General features: G+C 37.6%; 2 protein-coding genes across 2 annotated transcripts in view; one reads left to right on the top strand and one right to left on the bottom strand.

The window, feature by feature from the left end:
- The first annotated feature begins 2132 nt into the window (after nt 1–2132).
- On the top strand, nt 2133–5176 carry epcam (epithelial cell adhesion molecule). Its single transcript, XM_029450020.1, has 9 exons — nt 2133–2488; nt 3104–3205; nt 3320–3578; nt 3664–3729; nt 3832–3898; nt 4102–4200; nt 4291–4488; nt 4604–4648; nt 4785–5176. Exons 1-9 carry the CDS (start codon nt 2425–2427, stop codon nt 4806–4808), a joined length of 924 nt encoding a protein of 307 aa, XP_029305880.1. The 5' UTR covers nt 2133–2424; the 3' UTR covers nt 4809–5176.
- Nucleotides 5177–6299: 1123 nt separating this feature from the next.
- The window catches only part of plekhh2 (pleckstrin homology domain containing, family H (with MyTH4 domain) member 2), a 37148-nt gene continuing 18890 nt past the window's right edge, over nt 6300–24557 (bottom strand). Inside the window, 19 exon segments of the mRNA XM_029450563.1 lie at nt 6300–8125; nt 9855–10004; nt 10233–10319; nt 11009–11138; nt 11837–11973; nt 12136–12277; nt 12598–12695; nt 13370–13525; nt 14850–15027; nt 15700–15797; nt 16560–16739; nt 16871–16983; nt 17496–17604; nt 21289–21468; nt 21690–21770; nt 22520–22678; nt 22834–22920; nt 23055–23168; nt 24392–24528. Coding sequence (XP_029306423.1) covers nt 7940–8125; nt 9855–10004; nt 10233–10319; nt 11009–11138; nt 11837–11973; nt 12136–12277; nt 12598–12695; nt 13370–13525; nt 14850–15027; nt 15700–15797; nt 16560–16739; nt 16871–16983; nt 17496–17604; nt 21289–21468; nt 21690–21770; nt 22520–22678; nt 22834–22920; nt 23055–23168; nt 24392–24528 — 2522 coding nt within the window. The 3' untranslated portion in view covers nt 6300–7939.

Genomic DNA, 24557 nt, shown 5'->3' on the forward strand with positions numbered 1-24557 from the left:
GCGGGCTGGATATAATTATACCTTGAGTTTGACATGTCTGCTCTACAACATCACAACAATTAAAGAAATTCTAGCAAAAGCATCATTACATTATAAACTGGTAGTCATGGCACAAGGTGTCGAATAATCACATAAAATGATAATTATAGTCATAATGGGAAACACTGCTGAATCATTTGGTAATTTGATGTAATAAAGTGCATGGTAAGGACGAGTGAGATTGTGACAAAGCGTGAGCCGACATGACTCAAATAAGGGTATGTTTATAAGGGAACTCGTGAGCTTATCAACTAATACCAGATGTGTTCCATGCTTAATAAAGAAACTCAATGTGTTAATAACTGTCTCATTGGCTGAAAGCCTGCAAATACAAAATACCACACACGCATTGAATTGTGGCATTATTACATTATGAAAGTTTCCCTCGTCTGTACCTCTTACACCTGACTTCAAATAATCAATACATGCAATTATATATTATACATATATGAATATAACTGCTAAATATGAACTGTTAATTTAACTTTAAACCGCAGTTTTTGGCACTTTGCATTGGCTTCGTTTTTCCGCACCGGGGGTTGCTTTTAAGTTAAAATTAGTAAAACAGTTCAAAAAGCTGCAAATATCTTTAAAAGCCATTGAAATGTGGTGTAGTAACTCCTTGTTTCACACAAAACTGTGCCCACTAGATAGGTTTACACAAATCATGATTAACAAAGACTGGACTATTAGAATTTAAAACTTCAGCTACTATCTTACTTTTACAGGAAACAGTTAGATACAGAGAGTCAATTGCAATGACAATAATCTGTCTGTGTCTCACATGTCTTTGCAAAATCAGACATTTCAGGAAAACATTTCTACGGTATGCTCTTCTTTTTCCTTTACATTATTAATTATATTTGATACACATGGGTACTAGGGCGCAGCACCATCCTTCCTCAGCTGCCATTCCCTGTTGGTTAAGACCGCCCTGTGCTAAAATACACTCACAAGCATTCCTTTGCTTTTAGTAAAATCACAATTTATAAAGCACATTTTATTTGCCCCTTGCTTCCAATCTGCAAGGTGTCTTCCCTTTTCTGTATTGACCACTTGATTCTTGCTTGATGACACGAATGAATAAGGATAAATAATATTGTGTGCACTGCTTGTGAGAATATTTCTCTGATAGATAATCTCTTAAGCGACCTGAGCCTGTGACTCTCGTGTGTCATCCAACAGAGCATGACTCACAACAACAGAGATGTTTTCCCAGCCTCTGGTTTCTGTCAGGTAAGATACCTGCTCGGACAGTTGATGATGTCATCATGTCACACAGTGTGTCTCTGTTTATCATAAACAAGATACATAATTAGAATTATTTGCTTAAACAAGCATTTTGTGCATATATTTGGATACTTTATATAATATGAACACATCTCTGGACACAGCTACATGGTTTGAATGTAGCACAACATTTGATATATGATGTCTGAACACCTAAGGGAACGCCTACTGGAAAGTGATACAAATACAAAGTGATAACATATCATACAATGGTACAATATAACATATTGAGCATTACAGGAATATAGTATACATTGATTAAATAGATATATATTATCTCACAGCCATATTTCATTGATACAACAGAATATGTGAATACATTTACACACAAAAAACACCTCTGTGAACTGTGATAATTAACATCCTGCAGAAGTATCATAGCGATTATTTACATATGGAGGTGACTATAAGCCCCAGCCTACAGAATAAGACAGTTTTACAATGATAATTGAGCGAGAATATGGTCTGAAGAACAACAAAAGTACTGTTGGTGACTAACATAAATGTAGATTTTTTTCTTTCATTTTACTTGAGTGTTTATCCAAAAGTCAGATAAAATCGAGGAATCTTTGATTTATTGACAAGCTGAAATAATAAAATGTCAACAGAGAGAGAGAGAGAGAGAGAGAGAGAGAGAGAGAGAGAGAGAGAGAGAGAGAGAGAGAGAGAGAGAGAGAGAGAGAGAGAGAGACCAAATATGGGCATACCGGGAAAAAGGTGTGTTTGACCCCCCCTCTTTCGAAATGCTAATTAAAGTGACGTCAATAGACTACCTGTCTTATAAATGTACTTCATAACAGCTCTTTGTCAGTTGGACAACAACCACCGAAAGGGATATACTTATAATCGACTACCTATCAGAGCTCGCGCTTTTTTGAGTCCTCACCTTTTTTGTGTGCGCGCGCGCTTCTGGAGTTTCTCTCCAAACAGGTTCGACCAGAAATCAGGACACACCTGCAGAGAGAGAAAAAGGAAGCATTGTATACTCGGGACGCCATTCTTTACTCTATCTTTGACCTCTGTGGACGACGGACGGATAGAAAGCCAACGAGGAAACTTTTCATTAATTCGTTTGAAGGTTTATTTAACTTCATCATGATGAAAATGTGGATTGCTCTTGTTGTCGTTGCCTTTGCTGCAACAGCGTCAGCTCAAGATTGTAAGTAGTTTGATTTCTTAAACTTTTATTAGTCTTAAAAATGTCTTACCACGCAGTTCGGACTAACATATCGCCTAATTGTGATTTTACAATGTTTTAATTCTGAGCACATTTCCTTTGGAATTTGGATAGTTTTAGTTCCAACAGGAACGGAAAGTTTGAATGTTACCTTTTTGGTATGTGGTGTGCTAACGGCCTGTAGTTGATATCTTCATATCTTTCTTACCTTAAGTGTAATGTTTGCTCGTATAACGTGACTTAATTAGCGAGAAGAGCGGGGGGGGGAAACGGAAGTAACAGATGTTTGGATATCAAACGTAGATAGTTTCGTTGTTGAGTGGGGGTTGGGAGGATTTGTGCCGCTCTCAGGGGACTTGTCTGTTTGGAGTAACCAACGCCCAGGTGTTTGATAAACCTGCTAGTCTACCTGCTTCGCCCTCTGCTTATAGGGCTGTATAAAGGACAATACAATAAATACTTGCCTATGATGCATTAAGTTTGGTCAATAGATAATTGAGTTATTAAGTGATTATTTTTTTTTACTTCCAAGTTCTTCTTGAGTATCACTAACATGCTAGTTGGGTTTCTGAATGACGAATCCTTGTCTCTGCTTAGGTTCATGTGAAACTATGAAGTGGGCCACCTGTGAGGGACCGCCATGTAAGTGTATCGTACTGGTCGGCGCCGGCGAGAAACAGACGCTGGACTGCAAAGCCTGTAAGTAAAATATGATGTTGTGTTCAGGCCTGTAGCCTTCCTTCTCTGCAGCCTTTCTTTTGCAGGTTGTTTAGTTCTCTCCTGCTCATGATGTGCCCCTTTTTTCACCTTCAGTGGTCCCTAAGTGCTACTTGATGAAGGTTGAGATGTACAGAGCTAGAAAGGGCCAGGACACCCGTACTGGAGGAAAGCCAGTGGAGTCTGCCTTTGTGGACAACGACGGCATCTATGACCCAGATTGTGAGGCTGATGGCAAATTCAGGGCCAAGCAGTGCAACAACACAAAGGAGTGCTGGTGTGTCAACAGTGCTGGCGTTCGTAGAACTGACAAGGGCGACGAGAATCTCAAGTGTGAAAAGCTGGTGGAGACCAAGTAAGTAATATCATCCTCATCAGTGTGGGAGGTCAGGATGAAAAGTACCAGTGTTCCATGCTAAATGTTTACCTTTTTCCTCCAGCTGGGTCCGGCTTCAGCTGACACACAAACCTGTGACCACTCCAGTGAATGTCAACAATTTGAAGCCGTAAGTATATTTAACAGTACACTTTTTATGAATTAAAGAAAATTCGTTGTTTACCTCAGTTTTTTTTATATTTCATAATTGTCATTTCTTGCTTTAATACAGTGCCATTGTGGAAGCCATTTACACACGTTACAACAAATTTAACAAGGATATGGTGAAGGATGTCGAGGTGAGTGCTTAAATTGGCGGCATAATATTTCCTAATTACGTTTTTGTATATTTTATTGGAAGTTTTGACTTATACATTTGTCAAATTTCAGAGGGACTTTATTGACACGAAAGTTTCAAGAACGATGTTGCCATAATGCATTAAATTGTCAGAACATTACAAAAACACCCCACTAACAAAGCATCTTGTCTGTTCCCCTGCAGTATGACCCTAAGGCCCGCATGATTGTGGTGGATGTGAAGAAGCCAAAGGGAGAACGCACGACTGACCTGACCAACATGGCCTACTACATGGAGAAAGATGTATGTTAAATCCATTTATTTTTATCATTTCTATGTCTGAAAAAGGGGTCCATTGGCTGACTTTCATCACTCCCTCCCCCCCCCTTGCAGGTGAAGGTGCTGCCCCTATTTAAGAGCCCAAACAAGTTTGAGCCCATGGTGGACGGCCAGAAGCTGGAGATGGAGAACATCCTGGTGTACTATGTGGATGAGGAGCCCCCAACATTCACCATGAAGAACTTGTCTGGTGGGATCATCGCTGTCATCGTGGTGGTGGTGCTGGCTGTGGTCGCCGGCCTGTTGGTCCTGGTGAGTGCATTTATCTACCTAAAACATTTGTCATTTATTCAGTTTAAGCACATATTTTCTGTAACATGCAAGTCTTTTTTTTTTTTTTAAACCTAATTTTCTTTTTTGTGTGTAGTTCTTCGCCAGAAGGCGAGAGCTTCAGAAGTACAGCAAAGCCCAGGTGAGATGAACTTCCTGTAACTTTTTTACATTGTCAATCTGTGTAAAAGTTACTTTTTAGCACCAGAGAATGTGCTTTTAATCTGTCTTTTTATTTTTTTTAAACTTGTGTTCTCTTTTTTTTTTTTTTTTTTCAGCCAAGAGAGATGGAGGCCATGTAAAGTCATCATCACTGCTGTGGAGTCTAATGAAGAGTCGGCTTGTACATCACCTTTTTGGATTAATGATTTTTTGCAGTGGGACGGTGCCATTTTTACCATTTTACTTGAGGAATACAGATTGTAAAGGAATCAACTTGCTTGTTTTTTGTGTTGGCACTGCTAGTACCATTTTATTTATAAACTGAGTCCTAACTCATCCATTAAATCTATGCCATAAAGAACTTTAGCTTTTCAAATATTTGCCTGGACAATGCCACATTTTATGTTAGAACTTGTTGACTGGTTAAAATTCTGCGCCATAGATTGTACAGTTTCTTACTTATGTGTGTTTTGTTGGAGTGTTTTTAATAAAAATGTTTTTAAAAGACTCTTTGGTGTGGAGCAGGTTTCTTTTGTATTGTGAAGGTTCGCCTGAGAGACTGCCTCAGTGGGAAACTGAGCAGATCATGTGGGCAAAGACTAGAGGAAGCAACTGTGGCCACCGGTTTATTATTTTTTTACATTGTCTTGCTTTTGTAGTGTTAAAAATGATTGTGCTGATACACTCATGACTGTTTTGTACCTCCCGTTGTCACGCATAAGATGGCTGCTTGGATAATGGTGGATTTACATGATGCAGGTTTCCCACCCAGATGAGCTTTTGAATGGGTGTGGCAGCCCTGTGTTGAATGTCTTTGTTGCTTTAAAGGAAACTAATTTCTGCTTCTCTTTTTTTTTGACATTCTAACAGAAAATACACCTGTACATGGTTTCTTCTTAACACTGCATGAATGTAGCAAAAATATTTGTCTAAGTCCAGACTTGCGGAGTTGTGTATTGGTCGAACTGGCTGAGACTTCCTTGTTAATGCGTGGAGGGAGGTGGTTAGTCATTTCTAGTTTACCTCAAACTGTGACTGCGTTCAACCTGTCAATCAGGTTCTGCCTCGTTCATGAAAAATATAATTAACGCATTCAGTATGTACACACTTGCTGAGATGAAAGGACTCTAAGCAACTAAGCACAGCAGCCTTTATTCACCTTTTTTTAAAACTAATGTGTTCATGTTGGAATATGAATATTGACTTCCTGTGGTTGATTGATCGCCTTTCTTAGTTTCAATATTGCATATTATCCACAAGATTATAACCATTAATTCTTTTGTATATTTGTTCTCTTGCCTCGCCCAGTTTTTCTCCCCTGTGAGCCCTCCCTCCTTCATCTCATAGCAACACAGGGACAAAAGCATGTCTCTAACTAGTTCAGACAGGTTGGGTATCATATATCCTCCCCCTCCCCCTCTCTGTGAGACTACAGGAATGAGGGTGTGTCTCTTGCTGACAGACACCTGTTGTAGGTATCAACACGTCAGTTGCCTGCACCAATGAGGAACTTGGTGGGGAGAAACTAGGAAGGACAAAATGAGTGTTTCACTGTTGTGGTTTGTTTCTTTATAGCTTTCCAGTGGGCGTAGATTGTTTATATGAAAGATGATTTTCCTACACAGGTTTGCTGTAATTTAGTTTATTTAAGCATCAGACATGTACAATAATTCTAAGACTTATTCCAAGGATGATTATTTTTATGATAAATAAATATAATACCTGACAGGCTTCAGATGATACTGGGAGAGTACCCGTTTCTCTTTGGAGTACATGGGTCACTATATCTGAACCTGTTGCTTCCCTCTAAAGCCTACATAGACAAAGAAACGGCAGGACGTAGTTTTCTATCGTGCTAATGAACTGAACGTATTCGTTCAGTCACTAACAAGGGTTGTACATCGTATGACTCAGGGGAACCTACCCTTTCCTCCTGCATCATCTCTGTGAGCATGTTTGACATTTTTGGAAAATGTGAGTTTTGTTGAATAACTCTAGTCAACAAGGGAATTAGTATTTGTTCAATGTGAAAGGTTGTAAGAGTTTTGGAGCTCTATGTAGTGTTTGGTACAAATGCAGCTTTTCCTCAGTGTGTGTAAGCTAGGCTTTAGGAGGTTAAAATACCGTCATATACTGAAAAGGGAAGTGTACTTCTCCTTTATTCCAGCATCTGCATTACATTCTCACCAACCTGTTTCCTCACTTGTCACATTCTCTTACCATCTTCCTCTTATTTAACCACTACCCTGCGTTACTGCTCTACACGATGCTACGTTAAATACAGAGTGGGAGCATCTAGCTGATTTCAGTTATGCACTGCACCAGAAAGACTCAAAGTATTTGTCCATGATTAAAGTTCCACCACTCTCCTGGCTATTCAGTAACTAAGAGCACACAGGGTCCAAACTGGTGTCCTGTTATAAACTCTCCCGCCACAACCAACGGCTCGTCACTCTATCGCACTGCAAACAGGACACACAAAACATTTTTCACTGCAGTTGCAGTCTTGCCTCCTGCTTTCATCATATTGTTCTGTATCCTTCATTATACAACCGTGGTATCACTGTAAGGCTTTTAGCTCCTGGTAGCGTTATTGTGCCCTGCAGGAAGAAGGGAAAAGATACAAAAACACCCTCTTAATTATCCCTTAACAAAGCATCATTGCCTCTTCTGTTTTTTTAAGATGGGAATACAATAATTGACTTCAAAGAGCATCTTTACAAAAGGAAATAAACCGCACAGCACACTTAGATTAATAATGAGACATTAGAACTCTAGTTAAGTCTGTCAATAAATAGTGTTGACTTTTTCCTCTTTGGAGTCGGCACTTAAAAGCCACACATTCATCACAGAGACAAAGAATGTCCTTGGAGAATGTTAAGCAAAGCATCTTGTTCGCAGGACACCTTTGTACCCATAACAGCTCACTGCTGCAGGTCCATAAGTCACCTTTTAGGAGTTCACTGCTTAAAATGAAGGACACCAACTTCCAGAAATCCTGTTTGATGATATCAGTGACATCAAGTTATACCAAACAGTGGAGGGAGACGAGTCCCAACTCATCTGGATGGAGCACCCATGCTTTAGGGAGGTAGTCACGTACCAGAAATGAATCCGGGCCATAGAGTCAAATCTACAGGTTCAGACCGATAAGAAAGAAGAGCTGTGTAATAATGCAACTGTAAAACAAAATCCTTCATTTTGAAATTCAAACAAGGTAAAAAAGGCATCTCAGTAAAACTCTTTCTCAGGGCGTGATATGTTTGCAGCGTCACAGCAGCGTGGGGGTCTTGCTGGGGCGTCCCAGTGCTGGTGGAGATATGCTCCTCAGCTCTTTGCTCTTCAGGCTGATGGGCTGGGCCACCATCAGAGCCGGGGCAGAGAGGTGGTGGGCCGCAGCCTTCTGCTGATGAGCACTGTTGATGTAACTGGAGATGAGGAGGGTGAGCTCCCTTATCTGTTGACGAAACACAACGAAAAGTGGCGTCAGTGTGTTTAGTCAGTGTGTCCATGGATGAAATTCACATCCTTATTATGGTCTGTTTCAGCTGATGAAGGCACTTGAGGATTTGCAATTTAATGATAGCAGGAAAGTGCTGGTAATTATTGAATACTTTAACGTCATTAACAAACTTGTTGACATCTGTTTTTTCAACAATATTGATAGGTTAAGACTGAAGCTACTCACAAACGGCCTTTTGTGCCATTAAACAACTCAAAACTCCACAATCTTCACAATTTGTATGCTTAATTATAAATTAAGAAAAAACTTTTATTTGGGAATTTTCAGCTTTTGCCATTTAATAGATTAATTTCACAGGTTATATTTGACAGGTTGCAGAATTTATTCATTCCTGGATCTGTCAATCTCTTCATCACTTATTCGCTTCCTTGACGAGTTAGATGAGAGGATTAATACCACTCTCATACCGGTTTATTTAATAGGAAGCTGGAGCCAGCAGGCCAGTCAGCTTAGCTTAGTGTAAAGACTGGAGACAGGGGGAAACAGCTAGCCTGGCTAAACGAAAGCAGCTTTCACACATGCGCTTCAACCCTAAAATGATCTAGACATTACCCGGAGGAGCTTTTTGCGATAAACGGAAATATCTGAATCATTCGGACCGGACATCAAAAGGACTTTACCCTGCCATCTCCAAGTCTACCAAGTCTGTATAATGTCCAAGGGATCCCATGGGTCAATAGAGCTGCTCATTGAGCAGGGCCTTTACGGCGAGCCAGTGGCCGTGTTTATGACGTTTCTATGCGGCTGATATGAAACCTGAAGAAAATAACCATCGGAGGGTGAAGAAGAAGGCTAACTGAGAGACGACGAGATGAAACTTAAGGAACGCCAGGAGGCTTGGTTGTTTATGACTAAATTACAAACCGCTACGTGACCGCGGTGTAATATGGGTAATGGTGCTAGTCAGTCCGTAGGGATGCCGGTTCAAATCCCAAAATAGGTCTGTTTGGTCCTGGTACAAATTCACTTCCTGGGCACTGCCGAGGTTCCCTTGAGCAAGGCACCAGACCCCCACACTGCTCCCCGGGCGCTGTATATAAAATAGCTGCACACTGTTCCTAATGGATGGGTTAAATGCAGAGTCTACATTTCACTGTGTGTGAAATCCTCCATTTGCCGTCATGTCCTGCCTCTTGCCACTCGACCCCGTGCCACCCCTCGCCAAACCCTACGATGTATTTCCAGTTGGTGAGAATGCTTCTGACACGGACAAGTGTGTGCTGCATGTGTGAAAGGGACCTGATTATCCATATATTGTCGTGGGTTCATATGAGAAAACGCCTTATGCTAACTGCTCCTGGCTATTGATTCATATTTAAAAGCTCATCAAACTCTCAGCAAGTAAGTGGAGTTCCCAAAATATCCAATTATTATTCCTTTAAACTAGATTGCCAGGGTCCTCAGTAGGCCAAGAGTAATGTGCACTTAGTAATAGTTAAACTATATAAGCTGATAGATGTTATATTCATTTATTTCATATGTGAAACAGATTAAATGAAACTGCATCAAAGCTGCATGTAGAAGGTGGAGGAAAATACTCCTTCTAGGCAGCCCATATACTGCTAAACCTTACTTCAGTGTCTGACTGGTCATGATGTGATGAACTCCTCCACTCATCAGACACCAAGGTTCATGTAAAAACACAGCCTGAGCGCTCACTAACCTTGGAGGCGTCCATAACAAACAGATGTTTCTCTGTAGGTTTGTCTTTGCTGGCGTTGGCGCCGATGCTCTGTCCCACAACCAGCATGAAGTCCTGTTTGCAGCCCCCGAACGTCATCAGGTTCTTGTATGGGTGGGACACCAGCGGCTTCTGAACACACAGATATTTGTGTTATAACAAGATTCTGATGAAGAAGATGGAAAACAATGTGGAAACTAAGGATGTGGAGTTTATGTGCATTTCATGCTCACTGTTTGCACAACTTATAAATGACAATATATATATATATAATTATATATTCTCAGGAAATTTAACAGGGAATCAAGATAAAAGAATCATGTCTGGACAGTTGCAGGGAGGGACACCAGAGAGACTTACGACAGAGTTGTGCTCCAGAACACTGATACCATCTTCATGCACTGCCAGCCAAACATGGGCAGCCGGCTCTGCAGAGGGAGTGTTGGACTAAAATCAAAGGAAACAGGAAGACACTTCAATTTCAAGTTCATTTTCATAATATACTACAATAAAATACACTGAGAGTAAATACAAACAGTATGCAATGCAATCATATTACAATGTTATTGTGGACACACTGTGTGTTTTGGATGGAGTTAGTGGAATATAACTCCTACACAAGTACTCATCCTGCAGTCTGTACTGTACACCACTTTCTTTATTTTCAATTTATTGAAAAAACATTTAAATATACAAACATTACAGACATGTATTCCACATAATCTCAAAACACAAATATAAAAAAAAAGAAAAAAGAATAATAATAATAATAATAATAATACAGTACAATCAGTTTTTGTTGACACAGCAGAGTTGGTTCACCAGTGACGAATGGTGCGGCTGTCAGTTGTTGTACTTATTGCATTGTCTAGTATACAATATCAGAAACACCCACATCGTGCAGTGTTTGCTATTTATTTCCTTTCTCTCTTCATTTGTTTCTCTATACAGAGTTTACTTAGTTTATATGTTGGCCTTTATTTATTCAACACTGTGTTTTTGATTTGAGAGCAGATAGATTGTAAAATGTTTTAAACTAGACTGATAAGATCACACACATACACACACACACACACACACACACACACACACACACACACACACACACACACACACACACACACACACACACTTACCTTTGTCTCAAATAACCTGGCACCAAAGAAAGGCCACTTCCTGGCAACGGTCAGGTAGATCCTGACACACTCGGAGGAACTTCGACCCCTGAGGGAGGCCCAGCGGGCAGAGAGACGCTGCAACAGTTGTCTGAGAGAGGGGGGGGGGTGCATTCATCACATTAATTTGATTGCCACAATCTGACATGACAACAGTATTGATTCTGAAATTGGTTGTGCTGCATAACTTGAAAGATTCCTATTGTCCTATTGTTCCCTCCTTTGTGCTGATTACACAAGTGTATTTGTACAGCACCTTATCATGCACAGAGCTCATTCAAAGTGCTTTACAGCCAAAGAAAAGACATATAGAAGTTTCAAAAAAGTACAGCCAAGTTTAAAACCAAATGAATAAAATATCATAAAAATGTAAATGTATGTATTTAAATAGCTTTCAACAGAGATGTGATGGGACTGGATTAGTGTGAATGATGTAAACAGTGATTAGAGTTACTGCATGTTCATTATGACAGGAAATTAAGGGGTTAACTGCCAGGGAGCCACTTCCTGTGATGAAAACCTACACTTTATGACTTTGACAACAAATGATGACATTAGAACTGAGAACATACAAAAGAGACACAATATCTCAAATATATTGCTAACAAAATAAATACACACACACACACACACACACACATAACACACAACACACACACACACACACACACACACACACACACACACACACACACACACACACACACACACACACACACAAACACACACACATGAAAGTAGGAAATATGTGTCGACTGAATCACAGCCAGATTCAGTGTGTTCTGGTACCTGAGCTGCTCCTCAGACGTGGTCCTGCGGTAATGTTTGGGGTAAAATCTGTCCAGAACCTGTTTGAGGGTTTGGTTAGACTTGGTCTGGGCTGATCCAGGAGCAGAGAAGGGACGCTCAAAGTCTCCGAACTCCACCTGAACACAGACACAAGCAGTGTAAAGATAATATAATGGTTTTTAAGGGTGGGGTCTGGTCTACCAAACAACAACATATTTCTCCCAATTTTCAATGACTTCTTCCATTTAAAATAAAAAAACAAATGTAAGTATTTCATTGAAGCCTTGAAACGTTCAGACCTGGGCCAGCAGGGCAGCCATTTCCAGAGACAGTTCCTTGTTGACAGGGAAGTGTCCCGCTACGATAGCCTCATTTGTCTGGTAAGCCAGCAGCAGCCTCTCCCTCTCTGACTCCCCTCTGACCTGGAGAGAGAAGTACAGCCTGGGGATGGAAAGGTTCAGACAGAGATAGCAAAAGTGAAAAAGAAGTGAAGAAAGTGGGAGAAGTTGGAAAATACAGACATGAATGATCGACGTTGAACTACAACCTTTTGGTCTCCACTACAGTTGAGCTTAACAATTGTTAATGTTGCATTGAGATGCATTAGAATAAATGAAGTAAAAGTACACTCTTCTGTAATCCTGTAAAGTGAACCATTATAACAATTCAAAGAGCCTGAATCAACACATGGACTTGTTGAACCTGGTGTATGCATATGGAGCACTATTTGCCACCACAGGGCTGGTTGGGTCGTTCTCTACCTGTTCTTGTAGGTGAGGCGGACAGTCCTGGTGTTTTCAGACTTGCCAGTGTGTTGCTCCTTAGAGGCTTGCTCCCATTTAGAGATAATGTCACAAATCTGCAGGCGATATGAAGAAGACAGATTTGCGTTAAAAGGTATAATATGTCTACAATGGACTACACCTATGTTATATATGTTGTTGAGTTGTGTACTTATATTATCCCGAATGTTTCCAATAATAGAACTCTTACTGCCTGTAATCGCGAGGTATCCGCTTTGCACATGCGTTGTGGTTGTTTTTGGACTATTTATCTATTTTCAAGCCTTATTTTTGCGATACACTTTTTAGATCTGGGTCGTATTTAACTATATGCTTTAACCGGATGAAGGATTTTAGACGTCTGGATCTAAAGTTATCAGAGAAACAAGCCGAGCAAACGTGCTAACAGCGGCAGCCTTATAACATCGAAGAAACACTTGATTTTTGACGTGAAACTGCTTTATCCAGTGTTTTTACTGGTTTTAATCACAGTGTCTGATTGTTTTGGAGAAGAGGAGACCACTGCGGATAATTCGGCTACCTGTAAAAAATGTCTGGATCTTACGTTATCAGAGAAACAAGCTGAGCAAACAACTTTAGCAACTGCTTTATTCAGTGTTTACACTGGTTTTAACTCCCGGTAAAAACCTTTTGATCAATGAACAATGAAGGAATTCTAATAACGACAATGGTGGACTACGACTCCCATGATCCCACGCTACTTCGCGACACCCCCAAACTGAAGATGCACCTTGATGCTTCCTTGCAGACAGTGTTCCAGTTCTCGTCCAGTAGGGTCATCAGTGAACAAGCTGAACCCTGACAGCCCCGTTTTCCGTATGCCGGTGTCCTGGTTGAGGCGACACTGGAACTCATCCACTGTGGTCGAAGCATCGAAGCTTACCACCTACGGAAATGCAATTAAATGCAGGAGACAACACGACAGTGATGACATTGATCATGTTAACTTGTTTTTTCCCCCTCAATTTCTAACCACGCAGTGTAAAGAAAAACAACACATTGACATGATCAAAGATGAGCTTAGGTAGCTAAATAAAACATTTAAACTTTTTGTTTGTTGTCCAATTTGATGTTTAGCAGGAATAATGCCAATATTTGCTACTTAGCATCAAGTACAAGCTGAGGCTGATCTCATGAGGTTTGCAGGCATGTGGTCATAAACCAAAGTATTGGACAAACAAAGTTTTGACCTGATGCAAGAAGACAGGTTTCGGTATAATATAAAGTTATTACAATTCATCCTGAGGGGGACATGAATGTCTGTACAGAAATGTTCAGTAATCCATCCAACTAAAATTGTCTTGAATGTGATTTTAAAGGTCTTTAAATGCAAATAAGCTATATGGGGAATTTATTTTCTTTTGTTTATCAGCGGCTGTGGCTCAGGAGGTAGAGTGGACCGGTCGGAAGGTCGGTGGTTCAATCCCCAGCGCCCTGCTGTTAACATGATACTGATACTCAGATTGCTCCCAATGGTGAACTGTGTGTATGTGTGAATGGTTATCATTACTGATGAGCACCTTGTATAGTAGCCTCTGACTATGGATATGTATTGTGAAGTTTGAACTTTGAGTGATTGGAAAAGACACCATCATGTCCTTGTAAGTACATCAGTTTTGACACTTGTTGCCTTTAAGTTTAAAGGTGGAGGATATTTCTAAAAATCCATTTTCACCCCCGTGTTTAAAAATAGAATTCTGCCACACAAAAGGTGTTCAATAAAACATCTTCATTTACACGATATATTGTCTAACAATACATTCATTGCTTTTATATATTACTATTGTAATACAATAAATGAATGTACTTAAAGTAATAAGGACTTATAAAACCTAATTTTCCCTCATACTTCTGCCAAACCGCAAAATACAAATAGGTATTCAATTAATTTAATTCCATTTGACCTTGAAAAGTCTTGAATTTAACTTGTAGAAACTCTGCGTGAAACAGATTTATATATCAGTCCACAGCTGATACTAGGCTGTGATGTCATCACAGAGAGAGCCAGGTAGCACAACAAACACTCCCTGGAGAGAAACCTTGGGGGGGGGAGGGGCAGTGAAGCATGTGAGCAATGCATACCATGCACATTAAACACACCGAAACACAACCACTGGTATGTTGGTCATGTGTAAACCGTTGCTATGATGTGAGAATGTAGCATGAACTAGCTTTACTGTTGTTATTATTATTGTGTGGGGTTTAACTACCTGGTAGGTGTTGTTGAGGAAATGAACAGGCACGCTGAAGGGCAGAGAGTGATGGTAGGGATTCCTCAGGAGGATGGACAGGATCTCCATACGGGACGGCCTGGCCTGCCTCTCGCCCTTCTGCTGGGTCCGCTCCAGAGAGCGCTGGCAGTAGATGGCATACTTACCCACCTCAGTCCTGAGGAGGCAGTGGCATGTAAGTGGTACGATCATCAAACACTATTACATAAATTAAATAGTAATATCCCAGATTTATGTTTTAAATGTGGAAAATCCAAAAGGGAATACTTTCCCATTGTTTGGGAATGTAATATGATAAAAAAAAAAGAGGTTTGGGCCGAGATAAAATATAGGACGGAAGAGATTTTATCAATACAATTCACCATGGAGCCCAAGCTCTTCTTTAAATAGGTTATCCAAAATAACACAACATAGGGACATATGTTTGTTACAAGCAATATGCACCATAGACTGTGTATATAAGGAACAGACCAAGTAGTGGTAAATGTTTTTTAAATATCTTTATTTAAAACGTTATTATTATTTAAGTATTCTTATTTTATTTTTATTGGTTTATTTTATAGAATATTCTACCTCTGAGGTATATAAACTGAGTTGTGATTTAGTACAGCAGAGGCTGCCACAGATTTACTGATTGTAATGGCTCTGATAATGCCGTGTCAGTATCATCTCAGTATGGTATGTAAGATAACTTGGTCTCAGCACAGAAGAGCACATCTTAGAGCTGAAACTGTTTCTAAATGATTGTTTCAACGGTTTTGTTGTCCCTTGTTAGATTGTGTGCCTTGGTTCTTCACACTAACGTTCGGGCCCGATTGTTTTTTCTCACCTGGAGTCTCCGTGTCTTTTGAGGTGAACCTGAAGCAGCCAGAGGAACGGGTGCTGAGGCAGAAACAGTCCCACACACAAGGCTAGAAACTGCCAACCCTTAAGAATGACATACAAACACACTGTCACCTCACAGATCCTGTACAAACCGTCACACCTATGAGAGACAGGAAATCTGTGTAGAAGCATTAGTGCAGCATGTGAGCTGCAGCTTCACCTTTTTGCATACTGCTTTAAACAATTTGTCACAATTGTAGCTAGTTTTGCTTCTGTTAATGTCAGACACTGAGTTCCTTTATGTGCCCTCACATCTCACCTGACTGTATAATGACTCATGTTGTTGTTGTCTGAGACATAATCATACTGTGGAATTTTACAACTCTTTTGAAACTAACAAGTAGTGCTGAACATCAATGTCCGCCCTCTGCTGGTGTTACTCGTATCTCTGGTTATTGGATATAGACAGATCGCATGACTACAGGAGGGTTTCTGCTCTTCAAAAGCAGGCGTACGTTTCAATGGCTGTCGAGGACTTGCTCTTTGAATTGAGTCAACATTAGGGAGGACCACATTTGCAGGGTCAAATCTGTTTGACCTTTTCTTGTTTCATTATATGTAATGGCAGAGATTAGGGATGAATAAAGTACAACCATAAACACAATCATATTATAATTACTGCTTTACTATAAACAGATTATAACAAATTAGGTATTTTTGATGCATTATAGACATAGTCAAAATCCATTTACTCAGTGAACCCTGATGAATCCAAACTTTCTTAGACAATCAGTATTTTCAATCGTCAGCGTTTTCAGTTAATAACACATGCTACTGCTGCCACCGTGTGGGGAGAATGCACACCTGCAGGGGTCCTGGGTGTCCATGTGGCTGCCTCCGGCGGGTCTGTTTAATGAGCTGGCAGAAGAACTCATTCTGAAGCTCGGGATGGGCCAGACACACCTGCAATGCACTCTGGGCCAGCGAGACGTGGTAGTCGATGGCCGGAGCATCGATGGCTACGTTGATGAAAAGCTGACAAGTCTGAAGAGAGATGATAGTTAGAGCTTAAAAGACAGGAAGGAAGAGAGATTGATTGTGGATAAAACTGCAAATCAATGGTGTGTGTGTGTGTGTGTGTGTGTGTGTGTGTGTGTGTGTGTGTGTGTGTGTACCTTAAAGAGTTTAACGGCCTCTGTCTGCAGAGCTTGTGAGGGCAGGGTGGTGAGAGGAGACAACAGAGCTTCTTTACTGAAACACAACATGGGCTGTCTCCAGATCTGAGAGTCTGAAAGACAAGAGAGACAGACTGCTTGATGAAGGCAATAATAAAAACACGTCATACAAATGAATAAAATAAAAAGTGTGCTCATACAAAAAGAAAAAAAAAGGAAACAAACAAAAAGACATATAGTAGATGAAGATGAGAGACAAAGAAGAAAGAGAAAAGAAAAGTACATTTAAAATAAGTCTGAACGGACGAAAATCGAGTGACAGCATGGATGCACACCCATAAATCAATATAAAAAGCTTCTCTAAATTATTTCAACCAGTACCTTTTCTCCACATCTTGTTTTGCATGTTAAATAAAATAAAATAAAATAATTAACTGATTTGTATAGTAGAAAATGAAAATGTTAATTTTTATATGTATCAGGATAACAAGCAAGAGGAACCACACTTTTAGTCTAATGGTGTAATATGATATATGAAACAGATTTATTTTCTTTGCAGTCAGCTATTAGTAAAACACAATCAAAGACACAACAAAAAAGAAAATAATTTGTAGGAAATTCTTACTTGGATCTCCATCCTGTTGGAAAAGTTTTCCCACCAGTTGTTCGAACTCAGTGCCGACTTTACCCACTGTGGTGCCCGCTGCCACAGACAGATGGTAGAGCCACGAGTCCTGCAGAGACACACATGTTAATATCAGAGATACCGGAGGCCCACGAAACAAACACCACAAGACACTTCTACATTCTTACTGAGGACAGAATTAACCCTTATGATCAGTTTTCAGCTTCAACTCATAAATAGTTTTCTAGGATCTTAAATTAATCCGTCTCTATTAAATCTAAAACATCATTTACATACAATGATAAACACAAGAAAATAGAGATACGAGCTCTGTGAACATTTTCAAATGACAGCTGAAAACCTATTTATTCAATTTGATGTCATTCTTCTTCCTATTATTATTATTATTATTATTATTATTATTATTATTATTATTATTATTATTATTATTATTATATTTTTATTCTAATTCTCTATTTTTTTTATTCTAAATGGTCTTTATTTTTTATAAATTTCACATCATATATTTGTTATATACATTTTTGATTGTCAATTTTTCTTTGTTTAAATATAAATATGTCCCTTTTTTGTAAAGCTCTTCGAGTTACATCTCTTGTATGAAAAGTGCTATATAAATATAGTTTATTATTATTAATGTTACTATTATTATTTACATGTTCTGTGCTAAACCAACAATGTCTGGAAGACCTTTTGTTGGAAGAGTTTGTTTATAATAACTAGAATAAGAGTTTGTTTATAATAACTAGAAGAAGAGTTTGTTTTTAATAACAAGAAGAGTTTGTTTATAATAATAGAAGAGTTTGTTTATAATAACTAGAAGAAGAGTTTGTTTATAATAATAGAAGAAGACTTTGTTTTTAATAACTAGAAGAAGAGTTTGTTTTTAATAACTAGAAGAGTTTGTTTATAATAATAGAAGAGTTTGTTTATAATAATAGAATAGTTTGTTTTTAATAACTAGAAGAGTTTGTTTATAATAATAGAAGAGTTTGTTTATAATAATAGAAGAGTTTGTTTATAATAACTAGAAGAAGAGTTTGTTTATAATAACTAGAAGAAGAGTTTGTTTATAATAATAGAAGAGTTTGTTTATAATAATAGAAGAGTTTGTTTATAATAACTAGAAGAGTTTGTTTATAATAATAGAAGAGTTTGTTTATAATAACTAGAAGAAGAGTTTGTTTATAATAATAGAAGAGTTTGTTTATAATAACTAGAAGAAGAGTTTGTTTTTAATAACTAGAAGAGTTTGTTTATAATAATAGAAGAAGAGTTTGTTTATAATAACTAGAAGAGTTTGTTTATAATAACTAGAAGAGTTTGTTTATAATAATAGAAGAGTTTGTTTATAATAATAGAAGAAGAGTTTGTTTATAATAACTAGAAGAGTTTGTTTATAATAACTAGAAGAGTTTGTTTATAATAATAGAAGAGTTTGTTTATAATAACTAGAAGAAGAGTTTGTTTTTAATAACTAGAAGAGTTTGTTTATAATAATAGAAGAGTTTGTTTATAATAACTAGAAGAAGAGTTTGTTTATAATAACTAGAAGAAGAGTTTGTTTATAATAACTAGAAGAAGAGTTTGTTTATAATAATAGAAGAAGAGTTTGTTTATAATAACTAGAAGAGTTTGTTTATAATAATAGAAGTTTGTTTATAATAATAGAAGAAGAGTTTGTTTATAATAATAGAAGAGTTTGTTTATAATAATAGAAGAGTTTGTTTATAATAACTAGAAGAAGAGTTTGTTTATAATAACTAGAAGAAGAGTTTGTTTATAATAATAGAAGAAGAGTTTGTTTATAATAACTAGAAGAGTTTGTTTATAATAATAGAAGAGTTTGTTTATAATAATAGAAGAAGAGTTTGTTTATAATAACTAGAAGAGTTTGTTTATAATAATAGAAGAGTTTGTTTATAATAACTAGAAGAAGAGTTTGTTTATAATAATAGAAGAGTTTGTTTATAATAATAGAAGAGTTTGTTTATAATAACTAGAAGAAGAGTTTGTTTATAATAATAGAAGAGTTTGTTTATAATAACTAGAAGAAGAGTTTGTGTATAATAATATAAGAGTTTGTTTATAATAACTAGAAGAAGAGTTTGTTTATAATAATAGAAGAGTTTGTTTATAATAACTAGAAGAAGCGTTTGTTTATAATAACTAGAAGAGTTTGTTTATAATAACTAGAAGAAGAGTTTGTTTTTAATAACTAGAAGAGTTTGTTTATAATAATAGAAGAGTTTGTTTATAATAATAGAATAGTTTGTTTTTAATAACTAGAAGAGTTTGTTTATAATAATAGAAGAGTTTGTTTATAATAATAGAAGAGTTTGTTTATAATAACTAGAAGAAGAGTTTGTTTATAATAACTAGAAGAAGAGTTTGTTTATAATAATAGAAGAGTTTGTTTATAATAATAGAAGAGTTTGTTTATAATAACTAGAAGAGTTTGTTTATAATAATAGAAGAGTTTGTTTATAATAACTAGAAGAAGAGTTTGTTTATAATAATAGAAGAGTTTGTTTATAATAACTAGAAGAAGAGTTTGTTTTTAATAACTAGAAGAGTTTGTTTATAATAATAGAAGAAGAGTTTGTTTATAATAACTAGAAGAGTTTGTTTATAATAACTAGAAGAGTTTGTTTATAATAATAGAAGAGTTTGTTTATAATAATAGAAGAAGAGTTTGTTTATAATAACTAGAAGAGTTTGTTTATAATAACTAGAAGAGTTTGTTTATAATAATAGAAGAGTTTGTTTATAATAACTAGAAGAAGAGTTTGTTTTTAATAACTAGAAGAGTTTGTTTATAATAATAGAAGAGTTTGTTTATAATAACTAGAAGAAGAGTTTGTTTATAATAACTAGAAGAAGAGTTTGTTTATAATAACTAGAAGAAGAGTTTGTTTATAATAATAGAAGAAGAGTTTGTTTATAATAACTAGAAGAGTTTGTTTATAATAATAGAAGTTTGTTTATAATAATAGAAGAAGAGTTTGTTTATAATAATAGAAGAGTTTGTTTATAATAATAGAAGAGTTTGTTTATAATAACTAGAAGAAGAGTTTGTTTATAATAACTAGAAGAAGAGTTTGTTTATAATAATAGAAGAAGAGTTTGTTTATAATAACTAGAAGAGTTTGTTTATAATAATAGAAGAGTTTGTTTATAATAATAGAAGAAGAGTTTGTTTATAATAACTAGAAGAGTTTGTTTATAATAATAGAAGAGTTTGTTTATAATAACTAGAAGAAGAGTTTGTTTATAATAATAGAAGAGTTTGTTTATAATAATAGAAGAGTTTGTTTATAATAACTAGAAGAAGAGTTTGTTTATAATAATAGAAGAGTTTGTTTATAATAACTAGAAGAAGAGTTTGTGTATAATAATATAAGAGTTTGTTTATAATAACTAGAAGAAGAGTTTGTTTATAATAATAGAAGAGTTTGTTTATAATAACTAGAAGAAGCGTTTGTTTATAATAACTAGAAGAGTTTGTTTATAATAACTAGAAGAAGAGTTTGTTTTTAATAACTAGAAGAGTTTGTTTATAATAACTAGAAGAAGAGCACCACAAACAGAACCTCACATTTCAGCATCAGAAAATACAAAGAATAAAGCCTCACTGTCCTGATGACAAAGCTCTTGCCCCTTGAGGCAAATGTGTGATTTGTGATATTGGGCTATATCAATATAACTGACTTGACTTGGAAAGTGCAGAGCATAAAACTTGCAACAATGACACTGAATGAAAAGTGACACTGACCTTTTCGTGGCGGGACTCGATGAGCAGATAGGTCGGCCCTTGCTCTTGTGGGTGGACGGCGATGGTAAAAGATGCCGCCTGTAAGCCCCGCCCACATGCCTTCAGGTCGTCACCTGAATCTCTTGACCTGTCCACCTCCTCCACCTTGGCCTCCCACAGCTTAATCTGACCCAGGGGGAACTGGAAACACACACATGAGCACACACACATACACACTGAAATAAAAAGGTAACAGCTTTTGTGTCGCACCCCTGAAATAAAGCTCTTTTCTTACTACTTCGGAAGAGCGCGCAACTTCAGGTAAAACATCGGAGACATTAAGCTGACGAGATCATTACATGTCTGTCTCTACGTCCTGCACAGTCAATCTTAAGAGGAGGAGATTTCATGTTGAATCTTACCTTGTCCTCTTGGCTCCGGAAGTAGTACAAGGTTTTGCCAATCAGCGCACACCAAACTCGCTTAGAGTAGCCGTGCTTCACCTGCCACGGAGCAAGTACAAATGTCACTAATCGCAGTGATTACAGTGCCACTCCAACATGATATATACATATATAATATATATGCATAAATATCAGAGGAAGGACCAAGTCACAAGTAAGTCTCAAGTCTTGGCATTCAAGTCCAGAGCAAAGTCCCAAATCAAGACAGTCCTAAACTTTGATTCATAATGCGTTCTATACAAATTTCTACCCGCATGTTTTGCAAACTGCGATTAGATTTTTGTTGACCATCGCGTAGTTTTTGTAGTAATTATAGTAATAGTAATTATCTTTGGTATCACTTTTTCCAACCTGCACTCAGTAATGTAAGTTCTTCTTGGGTTTTTCCTGTCACTTGATTGGATGCTGTTGGATCGGTTCAAACTAATTAAGATTCGACTTGCTGGGAATAAATAGTTAATATTAGCTGATTCAGAAAATCAAGGGAAACAAAATGATCCGGGGCACACTTTTTAAATAACATACAGTATATTTTTATCTTTGGGCTTGGGGGAAAGTATAAAGTGTTTTTAAATCATCAAGTCCAAGAAGAATAGCAAGTTTTTTCATCAAATTTTAAGTCATGTGACTCGAGTCCACACCTCTGCTAAATATACAATATATTTCGAAATATTTGTGAAAACACATTGCACACACAAAAAAAACCCCTTTTCATTTTGGTATTGTTACGTATTTTAAATTCTTATTATAATTTTTTAAAAAGTAACATTTTAAGGTCATATCCGTACCTTAATGAGCAGTCCCTTCATTCCCGGACGAATATCTGGCTGGGTGAAGAGAGGACTGGCAGCTTTCAGCCTGAGCACGCTCTGCAGCACCCTGAGCCACTCCTCCAGCAGGTTGGGGGAGTCAGCCTTCAGGTAGTACACACGCTTCCCTGTCACTACCTACAGTACACACAACAACAACAACAAAAACACGAAGGTGAGTGAGGGAATCAGAATCCTCTTTAATTGTGCTTCTGTATCTTGTGATTAAAGATGTCAGGATTTGACAAGATAACATTTTGTTAGAGTAGATATTCAATAGTGGACAAAAATACCTGGAGGACTTGTTTTCCATCTCCACGGGCAATGCTGCTGGTGGCATTGACCTCAATCTGACCCTGAGGTTTCCTGATCACATCACTCTATAGTAGAAAAATAGAGTTTATGATACATTCACGTTCAGAAAGAAACAAAAAAACAGCAGTACAATTCAAATGATGTGACTTACACAAGAAAGTAACAATATAAAAAAGTGTTGTGTATATATAAAACCCACAGGTGAGTTGTAGTAGAGCAGCTCTCCGTCTTTGAGGACAAACCAGCGTCTCTTCCAAGTTTTCTTCCAGGTCTTCACCATTTTCAACAGGTAGCCTGACTTCTCCATTGGTTCCTACAAAGATACACAGTTCAGTTTTATGTAGCACATTGTACAGTGTAGTACAGTACATTGTAGTACAGTACAGTAGTACAGTGCAGTGCAGTACAGTACAGTACAGTGCAGTGCAGTGTAGTGTAGTACAGTGCAGTACAGTGTAGTACAGTACAGTGTAGTACAGTACAGTGTAGTAGTGTAGTACAGTAGAGTGTAGTACAGTGCAGTGTAGTACAGTACAGTGTAGTAGTGTAGTACAGTAGAGTGTAGTACAGTGCAGTGTAGTACAGTACAGTGGAGTGTAATACAGTGCAGTACAGTGCAGTGTAGTACAGTGTAGTACAGTGCAGTGTAGTATAGTGCAGTGTACTATAGTGCAGTAACGTGTAGTACAGTGCAGTGTAGTACAGTGTAGTACAGTGCAGTGTAGTACAGTGTAGTACAGTGCAGTGTAGTACAGTGCAGTGTAGTACAGTGTAGTACAGTGCAGTAGTAGTACAGTGCAGTGTAGTACAGGTAGTACAGTACAGTGTAGTGTAGTACAGTGCAGGTAGTGTAGTACAGTGCAGTGTAGTACAGTGCAGGTAGTACAGTGTAAGTGCAGTGTAGTACAGTGTAGTACAGTGCAGTGTAGTACAGTGTAGTACAGTGCAGTGTAGTACAGTGTAGTACAGTACAGTGTAGTGTAGTACAGTGCAGTGTAGTACAGTGCAGTGTAGTACAGTGTAGTACAGTGCAGTGTAGTACAGTGCAGTGTAGTACAGTGCAGTGTAGTACAGTGTAGTACAGTGCAGTGTAGTACAGTGTAGTACAGTACAGTGTAGTGTAGTACAGTGCAGTGTAGTACAGTGCAGTGTAGTACAGTGTAGTACAGTGCAGTGTAGTATCAGTGCAGTGTAGTACAGTGCAGAGTGAGATTTATGAGTTATTAACATTTTGAGGATCACAAACATGTCCTATTGAAGTCATACTAATTTATTTTATTTTGTCTAAAATACAGTGTATGTAGTTCTGTGGAAAATGTGGAAAAAAACCTTGAGTTTTAACCTGCAAAAGAGAATATCCCATTTTTCACAAATGTTTCCAAAAACAATGCATTAAAAGGACATTGTCCAATTTGTCTAATAAAATACAGATTTGAAAGATAAATCTGGTAGAACTACTGCCAATATTGCATTGTGCATCGACTTGAGTCCTGACATGTTTGTAATCTGAACTTGAGTGATTTCGGTGTGTCTCACACTCTTGCCGTTGTCGCTGGCTGAAGAGCAGGTTTTGGGCAGTTTTTGCTCTGGTTCAGAGCACTCTGTGTCGGTGGAGTAGGCATCAGGAGGGATGGCATAGTCGCTCTCTGATGTCATTGAAGACATGGAAACAGCTGGAGTAGAAGAAAAAGTAAAGTAGTAC

This window comes from Cottoperca gobio, chromosome 15 (genome assembly GCF_900634415.1).
Source record: "Cottoperca gobio chromosome 15, fCotGob3.1, whole genome shotgun sequence".
In the NCBI taxonomy this organism is placed as follows: Eukaryota; Metazoa; Chordata; class Actinopteri; order Perciformes; family Bovichtidae; genus Cottoperca; species Cottoperca gobio.